General features: G+C 36.8%; 1 protein-coding gene across 1 annotated transcript; it reads right to left on the reverse strand.

The window, feature by feature from the left end:
- Positions 1–2,108: 2,108 nt before the first annotated feature.
- Positions 2,109–3,834, reverse strand: LOC104605998 (protein SENSITIVE TO PROTON RHIZOTOXICITY 1-like). Its single transcript, XM_010270984.3, has one exon. The coding sequence runs from the start codon at positions 3,644–3,646 to the stop codon at positions 2,219–2,221; it is 1,428 nt and encodes a 475-aa protein (XP_010269286.1). The 5' UTR covers positions 3,647–3,834; the 3' UTR covers positions 2,109–2,218.
- Positions 3,835–14,230: the final 10,396 nt, after the last annotated feature.

Consider the following 14,230-nt stretch of genomic DNA (forward strand, 5'->3'; position numbering starts at 1 on the left):
TAAGTTTTTGTCTCATTTTTTCTTGTGAATATCTAAAAGTACCAAAACTAGTCCCCCTCCCATTCTGTGTTTGGGTTGTTTCTCTTCCTTCATCTTCATTTCGCTCATGTGTGAGCAGATGTCTGTTCAAATAATCCGTACCACCCTTGCTACAATAATTAAATTTTTTCCTACATTTTTGGCAAACAACCATTTTTCCCTTCCCCTCAATATCTCATCTACTTTGAAAACTTTTCAAACCGAGCTACTCAGCTTAAAAGCCCTACTTTTTCCCCTAGTATCACTACTACCGGGGATGAAAGTTCCACTTCCATCGACATCAAATGCATCGGCATCAATGCTAACACTAATACTATCATGATGTGATTGAATGTCATCCATAGTGAACATGTTGGGGAATCGGTTTTGAGAAAGGCCGACCATGGCTTTTTTTTAATTCTAAAAAGATAAAAATTAATCTAATTTGACTTGCCCGGATTGCCGATTCAAAATTCCAACTTGATTTCAACGGTTGAAGCCTTTCAACGTCAAAGCCTCCCGAATTGAGATACTTAACTGGTTGAACAAGCCTTCTTCTTATTGAAAGTTGAAACTTCGATAAAGTTGAGACTTGAGAATTGGAAAATGTAGAATTAGACAATCAGTTAATCAGAATTTCTCAGATTACAGATAATTGTGAATGTATGAGAGTATGAGAGAGAGAGAGAATTAAGAGAATTGTTGAATTGATGTAATGAGAATGGTGGAGGATAGGGCTATTTATAAGAATTAAACATAATTTAATTACCCAAAATACCCAAAAAACTATCTGTTATTTAGTTATTGGAAAGGGTATTTTGGTCATGGTAAAGTTACTTATAACTTTACCCAAAATACCCCCATTAAACTAATTGTTATATAGCTATTGGGGGCATTTATGTTATTTTTTCAACCCCATAAACAAAATATAGAAATACCCCCCTAATATGGCTGTTATAGCTACCCCCCCCCCACCCCCCCAAAAGCTGAAACTAGCCGTTGGGCCCTTTGAGAAGGAGGCCCAACAGCTATATTCCTGGGCAGGCCAAGCCCGGCCCATTACGGGCATGGCGGGCCATGCTTCATGCAGAGTGCCACGGGCCGCGGGCGGCACAGCACGTGCTGCCATGCCATGCTGGCCCATGGGCCTTGAACCCCCGGCCCAGCACAGCACAGACCTTGCTGGGCCTGGCACGGCCCGTTAGCCGTCGTGCCGTGCCGGGCCGGGCCGCGCCGATTTACACCTCTAGTTTCAAGTCAACAAAATCCAAACTACGCAAGAAAAATATCCGTGGCCGGATTCTCAAAATGTTCAGTGACACACGGCAATATAACGACTGCAAATAGTCGACTCAATGTACAGTTTATTTATCCCTTTTATTTTTGGCAAAGAGGGAGAAGAGAATCAAGAGATGATAGTGGCTTGGATATTTACCTTCTTTTCAAGAAATTTATACACTTACCACAACCGCACCCAAAGCATAAAATTAACCAGGCATTGCTGCCAATTTTTACTTCAAGAAACATAACAGACTTGATGCGAAGGCCCCAGGATTTTGATGTAGCAGAGAAAAAGATATACTTCAATCCATGAGTATATAATTCAGGGGCTCCCACCCAACCAACTAAAGGATTTCCCTACCTTCTACAGTCAGTTGGAAAACCTCTAGCTCCACGCCTCCACCACTGAGAATATTGTTTCCTACTTTCCTTATTCCTTCATCATGGAGCCCTGAATCTTTAGCTAAAATATTGATACAATAAGCAACAGCTTAACAAATGAAACTTTCTACGGAAAAGAATTGTCCTGTTACAACCCAACCCACAAGCTAAAAAATCTCTATGTGAATTGCTGAGTTGCCATTCAAATTCATCCAAAGAAATAAGATCATCGAAAATTTTTCAAAACTGAAATTTCATATGATAACTGATGACTTATTGCTGCAACTCAGAACCATAAAAAAGGGGGAAGAAAAAAATATAGAAAGGAAAAGAATAGATAAATAAGAAGTAATAGCAGCAGAGTAGTAGTCTATCAAAAAAAAAAAAGCAACAGAATAGTAAGTAGATCACTGGAAAGCTAAAAGAGATTGCCAACAGAAATTAATAGGAATAATAATTATCTTCTTTTTACATTATTGGAAAGGATATACTACAAAAACAGAGAACTGAGGAGTCGGAAGGGATATGTTACTGAATGTTAAATTTGAAATATATCATCCATTCCTGCAACTAAACTAGGAGATCCTAGAACATCTTTGAAACTATCATCGTCGGTAGGCACAAACCCATCTAACAGATCCTCGAATAAATCATACCCCGAGCAACTAGCTGCAGCATCGCCTTCTCTCAATTGGGTTTCTTCATATTCTTCTCCTTCCTCCTCGGCATCTTCTAAATCTTCGTCATCATCCATTACTACTGCCTCCTTCGATTCCTCGTACGCTTCTGCAACAACAGCGGGCATGTGACCTTCAAACAGTGCCATATGCCCGAAGAGCTTATCCTTTCTAGAGAAGCTCGTGCCACACGTGCAACGCCACTTGGGCTCGCCGCAGTGCTTCAGGTGGCTCTTGAGATCGGCCACGACGGAAAAGCTCTTCTTATTGCAGCGGTTGCAGGAATACATCTTTGGGCAATGGCTTCTTTTGAAATGATTCTTCACGCAGATGGCCGACTTCAAGGGTCGGAATTTCTTGTGAGATTTGTTCCGGTTGCAGCCCACGAAGGGGCAAGAGAAACGTATCTTCCGTTTTACTCCGGCCAATCTGTCGGGCTTTGCCAGGGCCTCCGGCGTCTTGAACTGATCACCGTGAGCGCGCATGTGCATACGAAGATTGGCATCTCGTTTGAATCCCTTACCGCAGATATCACAGATGTGGATGTGCTCCGCCAGTAGTTCCACCGCATCTATTTCGACAATTTCACCTCCTTCATCATCGATCTCAGTTTTGATCCCCTCGTCGGAGATCGCCGGCGAAAATTTTGTACTTGTCATCTCTTCCGAACCCAAAGAAATCGTCATCGGGGTTTCAAGATCAGGATTAGTGGGTAGCGTTCCCGGGGTCAAATTGGACCTCGAACCTTTCATCGTTTCTACGGTAATGGGCTGGGTCTTGGGATGAACCTTTCCAGCGATCAAGTAGCTCGAATCAGATGCTTTTGAGGAGGTGGCAAGAGAACTCCCCGGAGCCAAGGGATCCGGCTGGAATGGAACTCTTCCGGCCATCGGGCGAACACCCGAGGGTTCTAGTACTTGAGAAGAAGCAAGATTGTGGTCAGGCGGCTGGTGCTGGTAACAGGCGAGTAAAGCCGCGCCGTTTACAATGACGTGCTGAATGGCAGAGGAGATCTCGGTGGAAACCATATCCATCTTATTCTTCCCAATAAAGGTGTTCCGTTTGACCGAATCAGATAGGAATTCTTGAAGCGAGTCCATCTTCTGGCGAAGCAAGGAGAGATTGAAAAGAGGGATTCGAGGATCCCCACTGGAGAAAGGGATCATCTGGAAACCAACCCCGTGCCCTGTTGAGACACAGGAAAGATTAGCCTCTGCAGCCGCTATTTCATGTCCTCCGGCCGAGCAGCCGCCGGGAGAGTGAAGAAAATACCGGTCGGAATCAAGCATATTGTTGTGGCTAATACCGGAGCTCAGAATTGGTGGATGACATGTTTATAAACAAACAAAACAAAAAGAAAAGAAGAAAATTGAAGGAAGCGTGTGTCATGCACCCCTTCCCTTGGAGCTGACATCTGGGGCTCTCCTTATGGTTCTAGAGACCAGAGACTTGACCCACCAAACACTTCATTTTACATTTGCTAGCTCCCGGGCACATGCAATCAAACGGAGAAAAAGAGAAAGAGAGCACTTATTTTTAACATAATCATTTCCAAACATGACCTAATTAGTATAAATAAATAACAATATACTTAAAATGTTTTTTTAAGGAATTTATTTGTATACAGTTATTATTATATAAAGTTGCTCTTAGAGGCAAAAATTAAAAAAAAAAAAGTCATTGAATTGCTCAAACTTTTATGAAATCAAAGGGAATCTTTGTTTATAAAATGTCAATTATACAAAGAAGACAAAAGGTTGTTCTGAGTTTTGACAACGAAATCACGTGAGTTTTTTGTTTATAAAATGCCAATTAATTATGAAAAGAAAACAAAAAGTTGTTTTTTTGAGTTTTGACAAAGAAATCATGTGAACTCTCTTGGCTTACAGAGGAGTTTCCTCAGCATTACTTCTTCGGTCTTCAAAATCAAAATAGTAGCTTAAAGCAATCTTGTCCATGTTTGGGTAAGTTTGAGTTCAATACCCAAAGATTCAAAGAGGTTTTTTTTTTTTTTTTTGGCTTTGGGCAGGTTTTCTCCTAATAAGATGACATCTTCAGCTTGTAGCATTAAGGTGGCATTAAATTAAATAAAAATGAAGTTGGATATCTGAAAAGTAGAAAAGCCTTTTTCACGGATCTCATATGAAAAACAATAATTTAATTTTTTTTTTTTCTACTAGCTATTTAGAGACTTTGTAACTATGGGTACAATTGAACTGAATTTTATCATGTCTTGATTTGATTCGACTATAATAATTTTATATTTGAATTCGAGTTCGATTTCAATTTGAATTCTATTTTATTATTCAAATTCGGTTTGACTAAATTGAGTTCAGTTCAGTTCAGTTCGAGTTCAATTTGACCTATATTTTCTTGTTTAAAAGTACAAAAAACTAATTGAACTTGCATGTTTGAATTTACAAGCTAAAATTCGAACCCATATCAAATTTAGTGAGAGAAGAAGAAGTTGTGACTTTCCCACTTATTCTTTGCTGGTGGTGAAAACAGAAGAGCAAAAAGGATACCATATAGGCTAATATTATAAGTTGTTTTATATATGCTTGTAAGTTTTATTAATTCTGCCTCCACTTATTACTACTATAATAATAATGGTTTTAACAATAAGTGGGACTCATTAATATACTTCCTGATCACGTGGAAACTATTTATTTATAACGGAAAACATTTTCAAAACCCGATGGCACACCCATTATTTAGAATTAATCTAAAATTTCTGAGCCAACAACATCTTAATTCCTGGTCCGTTAAGGCTCACATGCACACACTATTATATAATTTTAGGAGACAGCATTCAATACTCACGAAGCCTTTTTCATCGATATATTAGGAATATCTCCCATTTAGAAAAGGACAGTGAAAAAGCACAATCTTACAAGGACTAAATGGGATTCTAATTTTAGCATGAGCGTTCCCACATGGATAATATGAACATGAAAATCGAATCTGCTCCTCACACTCGCTTCATATGCATATCCTACCGTGCATATGTTTTCTATTTATAAATTTTATTCACGGGTGATATTTCCAATGCAAGGTGGATCTAACTGTGAGGCGCTCATATGTGAGGAGCACATCCCCCATCCGCATGAGGCGGAATAATTATGATTATCGTCGTTTGGACTTCATATAAAGTAAACACCGACTTTTGTATTATCTTATATCGAAGCTTCTAATGCAGCCACAAAAATAAAATAAGGCTTTAACCCTTTAATTGGATTGGGTATTAACAAAAGTGTATAAAGATATATTTGGCGTGTCTTTTCGCATCTATGACAGCATGCGTTTTGGTCTTATTCCGTTTGGTTGGGAAAACATCTAATTGTGGAAAGTCGTAATAGTGAAGATATGGAAATTTTGGACTATTTTCATAAAATTCTAAGTGGAGTTTTTCACCTTTTTTTCAATTCGTTTTTAAACTGAAGGATGCGTCTTAACCAAACGGTCTTCAAACTGCTAAGATTTTGAAGCAAAAACTCACATCATCTTTTTACTGTTAGAATTTCTATAAAAATTTTCTAAAAAGACTTGCCAAACGGCCTCATAGTCCCCATTCAAATCCTAAAATCTCCCTTTCTATCCTTCCCTCTCTTTTTCTCTCCGTTTAATTTTGGTTTTAATAGGGTTGGAACTTGGAACAAACAATTAAGACCCTATGTTATAACTCAAATTTTGATACAAATCCAAACTTAGGGATGACAATTTCCCCCATAAAATTGGGGCTCACCCCACCCCACTCCGAATGGGGCAAGTTTTCCTCAACCCTAAACAGGAACGGGGAAAATATTTTTTCCCTGAACCGGGGACGAGGTGGGGACATGTTTTGTATATATTTCCCTAAACCTACCCTGAACTCGAAGGTAAATTAGTAAAATATTTCTAGCTTTAATATTGATATTTAAAATATCTCTAAGGTTTTCCCTAAATTCTAAAAATCCTAGGATCCCATAATTCTATTTTTGAATTACCTCTAAAGTATTATAATTGAATTTCTAGAATACCCCCAAATTCCTATATCCTATGTGTAAGTTGTCTATAAAATAGATAATTTTTAAATAATTGCCTTAGAACAAAAAAAATTCAGGAATTCCCCATCCCCAACCAGGAGTGGATGCCTCGCCCCGAACCCACCCCGCCACCAGGAACGGGGCAAAGTATCTTGACTACGGGGTGGGGACGAGGAGGGGGTACCCCACCCCAAACCTTTTTTAGTGGGTATTATACCAATAGGCCTATGCAACCTTGCTTACAATAAAATATTTTCCCCACACGTTTGATTTGTATCCACACACATCTCACCATGGTGCGTCCTAGTTTCATGAGAAGATGTGTGAATATAAATCATATTGGAAAAATATTTTGTTGAGCCCCTCTACAATTGTACATTGGGAATATCTCCCTTGTCATTCATGGGAAGATGTTCCAAATTATGTGTGGCTATAGTGGCCAGGTGGGACATGTTAGAGTGTTTAGTTGGTAGTGGATTTGTATTCGTCTAATAGATTAATAGGGTCAAGTTTGATATAAAGTTGATCTAGACCATTGACAACCCTTTTTTCCAACTATAAATAATAAGAACAACGTTAGAGTAATAGGGAAAATTAGTAAATAAAAGAAATAATGTAAAGTATTATTTGTTTGATAAAAAGAAAATAATTTAAATTTATAAAGTATTATTCGACATATTTTGCAATCAAATCAAGCCCTAATCGAATAGTTCGGGCTTGAGTTCAATTCTAACCAAGCTCAAATCGAGTTTGAATCTTGGGGTAAGTTTGAACTTGAGCTCGACCAATAAAAACTTAAAAAGTTCAGTTCAAAAGCTCGTGAGCTTGGCTCAATTAAAACATACATAATGTGTATATATTATAGAAATATAAAAATACATTTTATAATATATCTTATGCAAAATATATTATTATATTCTATATATAATATAAGAATATACTATATATTGTAAAAAATATGTCATATATAATATAAAAATATATTTATTTTCGAGTTTCTGAGACAAACTCAAACTCATCAAATATTTAATTGAATCAAACTTAAACTGAAAAATATAATCTGAATCAAGCTCGAGCTCAACTCAAATATGATAGTATTTTAGTTGAGCGGAGCCAAGACATGCCAAAATTTGGCTTGACTTGGTTTGATTTCAATGCCAAAAGTGATCGAAGTAATAGCACGAGACTACAATTTGTGGACGCAAAACCAAATATATAGAAAACACAACACTACATTCAAAGTGATGTTACGGTTTCTGGTCACGTATCAAATTTTTGGCTAAGTACCTCGTCATCTCGTCTGCTCCCAAGTGGCCGATGACTCAGAGGCTGAAGTGGAGCTCCCTAGTGTAGTGCAACCCAGTTGTTCCCTATAGGAGATGATCTGCTTCTCTTTGTAGACGGCGGGAACTGAGGAACCCATCCTCCCTGCAGGAGATGATCTGCTCATCTTTGTAAACGGCGGGAACTAAGGAACCTGTAAGAACTGAATCAGAGAACCCGGGAGTATTTACCCGATGAGGTCACTCCGATGGCTAAGTCAGTACTTAGTTGTGAGCTGAAAATGATTTTAGAGAATGGGAGAGCTAGAGGGCAGAGATTATCATCTTCTCTCTTTTTCTTCCCTGGGGGGTGAGGTCTTTATATACTGGAGTCCTCGTGGGTTTGGTGGAGCAGTTCCTGGATTCCCGCTGTGATGGGACCTGTTTTCGTGTTAGGTGGGGATAAAGCCACCAACTGATAAGGTTGCTCACATCCGTCTGAATCAGGGAGTGGGTGAGATAATATAGCCGTTACAAGTCTCAATCCTGTAAAAAGTGGGGTACGGTGGTGAGGTCCTAGGGGTTGTCACATATTGGCGAGCTGCTTGGTGGCGAGCTGCCTAGTGGCAAGCTGCCTGTGAGGTGCCGAGCTACTCGGAAGCGAACTGCCCGTAAGGTGGCAGGCTGTATGATGGTGAGCTGCCCATGGCGAGCTGCCTGTAAGTGGCGAACTTCCTGTGGCAAGCTGCTTGTAAGGGACGAGCTGTTTGGTGTCAAGAAGCTGCACCTAGTTGTCATGAGGTGCCAAGTGTCATAATGTCATTGGAGGGCCAAATCCGCCCTCATCACAAAGGTTTTGGGGTTGTTTCGTAAGAATATATGTTTGTAATGAAAATGAAGGAATGAAGGCAATTTTGCTTTTTTTTTTTAATTCTTTTAACATTTTTGCATTTAAGATTTGAACAATTTTTACTTCCAAAAAATGAAAGCAAACTTTGCATTCGAGGTTGGTCAATATAAAATAGATAAATTTTAATCTTGACATTCACATTTGTACCCATTACAACTAAACACAATATAAGACTAATCAATACAAAATCAAACCAGACTTATATTCATAATTTTATAAAATTTGCATTTACATGTTGCATATACTTCATCTTACACTTACGTTTTGTATGCCTTAAAAGTTACTTGTATAAAATTTACCCAATTATTGAGAATATACATGGAAGCCAGCTAAGAGGGCAAATGTCTCGGTCAAAGCAAGCCTTTGGTTCAGATAAGAAAACCATGTGATAGTATCTACAAAAACATATTCAAAGCAAGGAATGAGAGTACAAATTTGTCTTTACATTTCTTTTCGATCTGAGCTTATATTTATATATAATGTATGTAGAATGCCCACACATAAAAGAATTTTGATCCAAATGGCTGTTGCTTCTCGATACCACAACTTCCGGTTGGATTTCTTCAATCAGGCGTGAACTAGGTAAATGGATAATACAAGAACCCATCTAGCCTTCTCAAATATTGAGTGAGAAAATGAAAGAAACAGTACAATATATCTGAAGCAAGAATTTACAGAATCTGTGTGGTCTTGTTTTTCTAGCCTGTGTTTAATTTTAGTGGAAATTTCATCGACGTGAAATTCAATTGATGCGTTTAAAATTTTAGTGGATTATTGGAGTTTTTTTAATATGATAATTGATAAAAAAAAGTCAACCGATGGGAAAGTTTATATCAATTTACATTGAAAATAAACGCATAAAAATACAGATTGAGGGTGAAGTTTTTAAACCGATTCATATTTACACTGAAAACAAACGTGTACAAATGCAAACCGACGTTAAAATTTTACTCTGAAAATATATATATGTGTGTGTGTGTGAGTTAAAAAAAAAATTGTTTTTAAGGCTTAGTTTGGAAGTAATACAAATACGAATATATAGTATAAAACTTTATATTTTGTATAATTTTATATGTATTTACACTCTATATATTTATGTTTATACATCCAAACTGAGCCTAAAGAAAAATAAAAAAACAAATCAATCATTTCACCTTCTATGAACCCAATTTTCCGCTAAATTCTTTGCATATTTATTTTCCATATTATTACCGTTGATCAATGGGCTACGGGGACGATTTTTCAACAAATAAAACCTACAAACTTGGTTTCTAATTTATATAATAATATTTATGAATTGTCAACAAATAATATAATTCCAATGATCAGAGTGATGACTCCGTCCACATCCCACAAAAGAAAGAAAAATATATAAAATATTGACTGCACTTCCATGTTGTTTCCACAAGCCCCTTCCAGAGAGTTTGTTTCCAGCTATGCACCAGAGAGTTTGCTTTACTCGTCAAAACTATTTTATACTATTTCAAATATATCAGTAACACAACTGCTCTGAATGCTGAAGCCTGAATGGTCACTCTGCTCATCTGCGGACAAAATTCACAAGAGATGGTCAAAGACGGCTCTTGGGAAGCATGAGTAGACATTGGTGTGGTGGACCAACTCTTAATTGTTAACACTTTAATAAACCAAATTACTACATCTCCTTTTGTCTTTCACAAGAATCAGAACTATTGTAAACGCTTGAAGATGGTGGGAGGTCATGGCTCCACATTGTTGGTGACATGGCAACGTCAAGGTTGATTGGGTCAATGTTTACATGTGAAGGGTGTTTTGTGTATTTTAGCAAGGGGTGGTCTGATAATTACACCACCTTGCAAGGACACATGTAAAATCGGTGGAGATCGAGTAGCTCATCTTTGCCACATCAGCAGGATAGTAAGGCCAAATAAGCAGTTGAAATAGTACAGCACCAAGTAATCGTATATATCCACCATCCGAGACAGGATCTTCTACCAACCACATCCCAACGAGTCTGGATCTCCTGTTCACACAAACTCTATCCACGTCTACCCACTTAACATCACAGTTACACATGTAGAATATTTCATCCTCATACATAGTGTTATGCAGGGGGAAATGCTTCCAATCCACGGGAATAGTATGTTGTGGGTAATCGTGGACAGGAGATCAGGACTTCTCACCATGAGACTATGACCCACCATAAAAGCGGGACCTGTTATAAATGATCCGAACTCCCACTATGCAACCCAGAGGGACACTTGTACCCCACCCAGTGGGTGCACAGAGCTAAGAGCTAAGATGACATGTGGTAGTAGGGTTTACTTTTGACATCACCCCAAATAGAAGAGCATCCATTAACTAAATGTGATGGCTGTGAAACCAATGATAAGATTTCATGTGAAAATACCTTTGTTCTGTAATTTTTATAGGGGGGCTCATGAATTTAACATGAAACCTCATCATTAATTTCACAGCCTGCTCAACAGTCATCCCGTTCAATTAATCCAAAGTCCCAAAGAAATTACAGAAATTACAGCAGGGTTCTCAGCTTTAGTAAGCCCCAAAGAAATGATATTGATAAATGTCTCACTCAGCCTCGAAAATGTCAAAAATTAGATTTTATATAAAACAAAAGGATGGAGAAATTGCAAAAATTCATGTTTGATAGGATACCATGAGAGAATTGTTTTAATTTTTTTCTTTACCAAAAATCTGATAAATTAAACCAACTAATTATATTAGATATTTATATTTATAATATATTATATCGAATATCCAAATTAACCGATTGGGTTAAATGATTTAAAGAAGAAGAAGCGAGAGAGAGAGAGAGGGGGGGGGGGCATCCGCCAATCTATATTCTCTTAAAAAATGAAATTTCAAGTGAAACCTATTAATTAAATAATTTTTATTTTATTTAGTTGCCCACTTGTAATTTTTCATGTATTTTTTTGGATTAACACCATGTATTTTTTTTTGGTTTAACAATAGTCTTTTCAGCTTAATCTAAAATCTAAATTGACCTCTCAAATTTAAAAAAATAGAACAATCCCAAACTTTTTCACAAAGTTCAGAGATCACAGGCAAAAATCCCAAAATATAAGATTAAAATGAATATCCCTGACTATTTTTTTTTTCATATAAAACTGATGTATGAACAATCAGCTAATTCCTCGTTCACTTTACAAGGGACTGAAAAAAAACAAATAATACATCGGGCCGAATATAACACCTCCAAAGTAGATCCCTGTAATTTATCCAATTTGGTAATAAAAGATAATCTCATCTTTTTTTTGGTAGAAATAAGATGATTTATTAATTTCATGCTTTTTTTCTCTCACCAAATATTATTAACAATACTCGATTATACAAACCCCAGTTCAAAACTCAACGAAATAATAAAATAATATTCAGATCAAATCTGGATGAATTCAGATCTGTTTATCACATAGCGATAACACATCTTAAAATTTGAGTCCGATAAAGGTAGTATGAATATGCATATGTCCACATAAAATTGACAAGTTGGTTTAAATGTCAAACTTGAACCTATTTTTAGCAAATTTTATTAAAGATGGAGTGAATGGTTTGTGATTCATATTATTAGTATCAGTTTAGAAGTTTATTTGTTGGTAATGCACGGAAATTAAGAGAGAAATAGAAAATTGTGGAAAAACTATCAATGAATTTCACAAATTTCAGCGTTCCCTCATCTTTCCCTTTCTCTCTTGTTTTCTATTGAAACCAAGATAAACTAAAGTTTTTTACAGATTCAATTGTTCACCGTACCAATAACCTGAATTCAACCTGTTTATAATTGATTCAAACATGGACTCATTCTTATCTGTAATATAGATCAATCATGCTTGATATGGTTTCCAACTTGGACATCAGCTTGAATTCCACATTCACAAGCACAAAGACGGTGCTCATTCTCTTTGGTTTGTCTGTTTTTCATAAAGTACGAAAGAATTTGCAGACTTTCAGACTCAAATCAGAAATATGTTAAATCTGCCATCTTGGAAGACACAAGGTCCATCTGGGATACAGATGCAGTTAATAGATTAGGCGATAGAACCATCGAGAGTCAAGAAGAAAATAGCAACTAATGTTTCTCATTCTGTACATCAAAACTTGGAGGAACAAATCTAGCCATACGAGCTAAATTTTCTTCTCTTCTTTTGCGTTCTAAAATAAGCAAATCCTTGAAAGAGATTAGTAATCGGAATATACCAGAGAAGGGAATTCCAGAGAAGCAAAACAGCAACTCATGGACGAAAAAGTACCCAAACTCTGGGATAAATATACGCCTCCAGAACAAAGCCATCAAGAAATCGATCGATTGATCTCAGCTCTTGCAGCCGAAAGGAGAGGCGGTGTTGTCTTGTAGACTAACTTAAATATACAAACCAACGAAAAAAAATATATAATGCACACATCAAAGCACAGAAGAGAAAACCACCATTTGTTAAGCTTACAGACGATCACCCAACCGGAAGATGTTTAGAAGTTAGGAGAAATATCGAATCGGTAGTCGATAGAGCACTGTCGAGATTGCAAAGGAACCATCGCGGCGCTTCAAATAAATGGATTTAGAGGGATATATAATACGCAGACCGGGAGGTGGAAACCCAGAAACCCTAGAAAAGCCTCCCTTTGGAGTTTGGAGACATGCGATAAAACAGAAACCCTAGAAAAGCAAAAGCCTAGGGTTTAGGAATTATTGACGGAAAATACTGTCTACAAACGCAAAAGATTTCGAAAGTTTAACCATGTAACCATGGGGCCGTTCGGTCCACCCCTACGGTGGAACTAAGATGTCTAGGGGGTGGACTGAATACTCACCGTGCATTGATGCTAAGTCCAGCAGTTTTAAGGGGGTTACTAGTAGATTAGGGGGGGCTGCAATTTTAGATTTGTGAGGTGGATTGTACTTTATTTATCTCTTAAATATATATTAGGGGATTGTTATGCAAAAGTTAAATAATAGAAATATATAAGAGTATATAATTATTTTATAATTTATTTTTTAAATAATTAATAATTATTTATAAATGCAAAAATAATAATAATAATAATAATAATTAATTTCATCTAGGGATGTTCATCCAATGATGAAATTGCCAACATTGACTCAACTCGATCCAAGTTGGTTACTTTCTAGTATTTCTAGTCAGCTTCGGTTCAACAATTTCCCAACTTGACTAAGTTAGGTTAGTTTTGTTTTGGCCATTTGTAAACTGATCAAAATCGAACCGACCCAATTATAAATATATATTAATATTTTCTATTTCAAATATAATTGTTTAATATACGAAAGTGGGAAAATTCACATATTTCTTAGTCTAAAATACTTTATATTGTAAACTTAAATTTTTAAATTTATTCTTTTAATATCATTTTATTTTTAAATGTAATTTAATATTTTAAGTTTAAATCTTTTGAATCGACTAACCAAATTGAAAGCGACCCAAATTGATACCAATGTTTTCAACTTGCCATTGACTTGATTGGTTGAACTGTTCAAACTGTCACCGACCTTGATTCCGGGTTTGATTCTATTGAAACTCGCCTTTCAGTCAAAACTGTTGACTTGGTAAAAAACCACCCGACTTGGAGGGTTCAACTGTTGACTTGTTCGACCTAGTCACTTGATTACAAGTTGCATACTTAATGCATGTGCAAACTTTTTGA

This window comes from Nelumbo nucifera, chromosome 1 (assembly GCF_055504915.1).
Source record: "Nelumbo nucifera cultivar China Antique chromosome 1, China Antique-T2T, whole genome shotgun sequence".
Taxonomy (NCBI): Eukaryota; Viridiplantae; Streptophyta; class Magnoliopsida; order Proteales; family Nelumbonaceae; genus Nelumbo; species Nelumbo nucifera.

Excerpts from the sequence above, each read along its gene's own strand:
- LOC104605998 (XM_010270984.3), bottom strand. The coding sequence starts at position 3,646 with ATGCTTGATTCCGACCGGTATTTTCTTCACTCTCCCGGCGGCTGCTCG.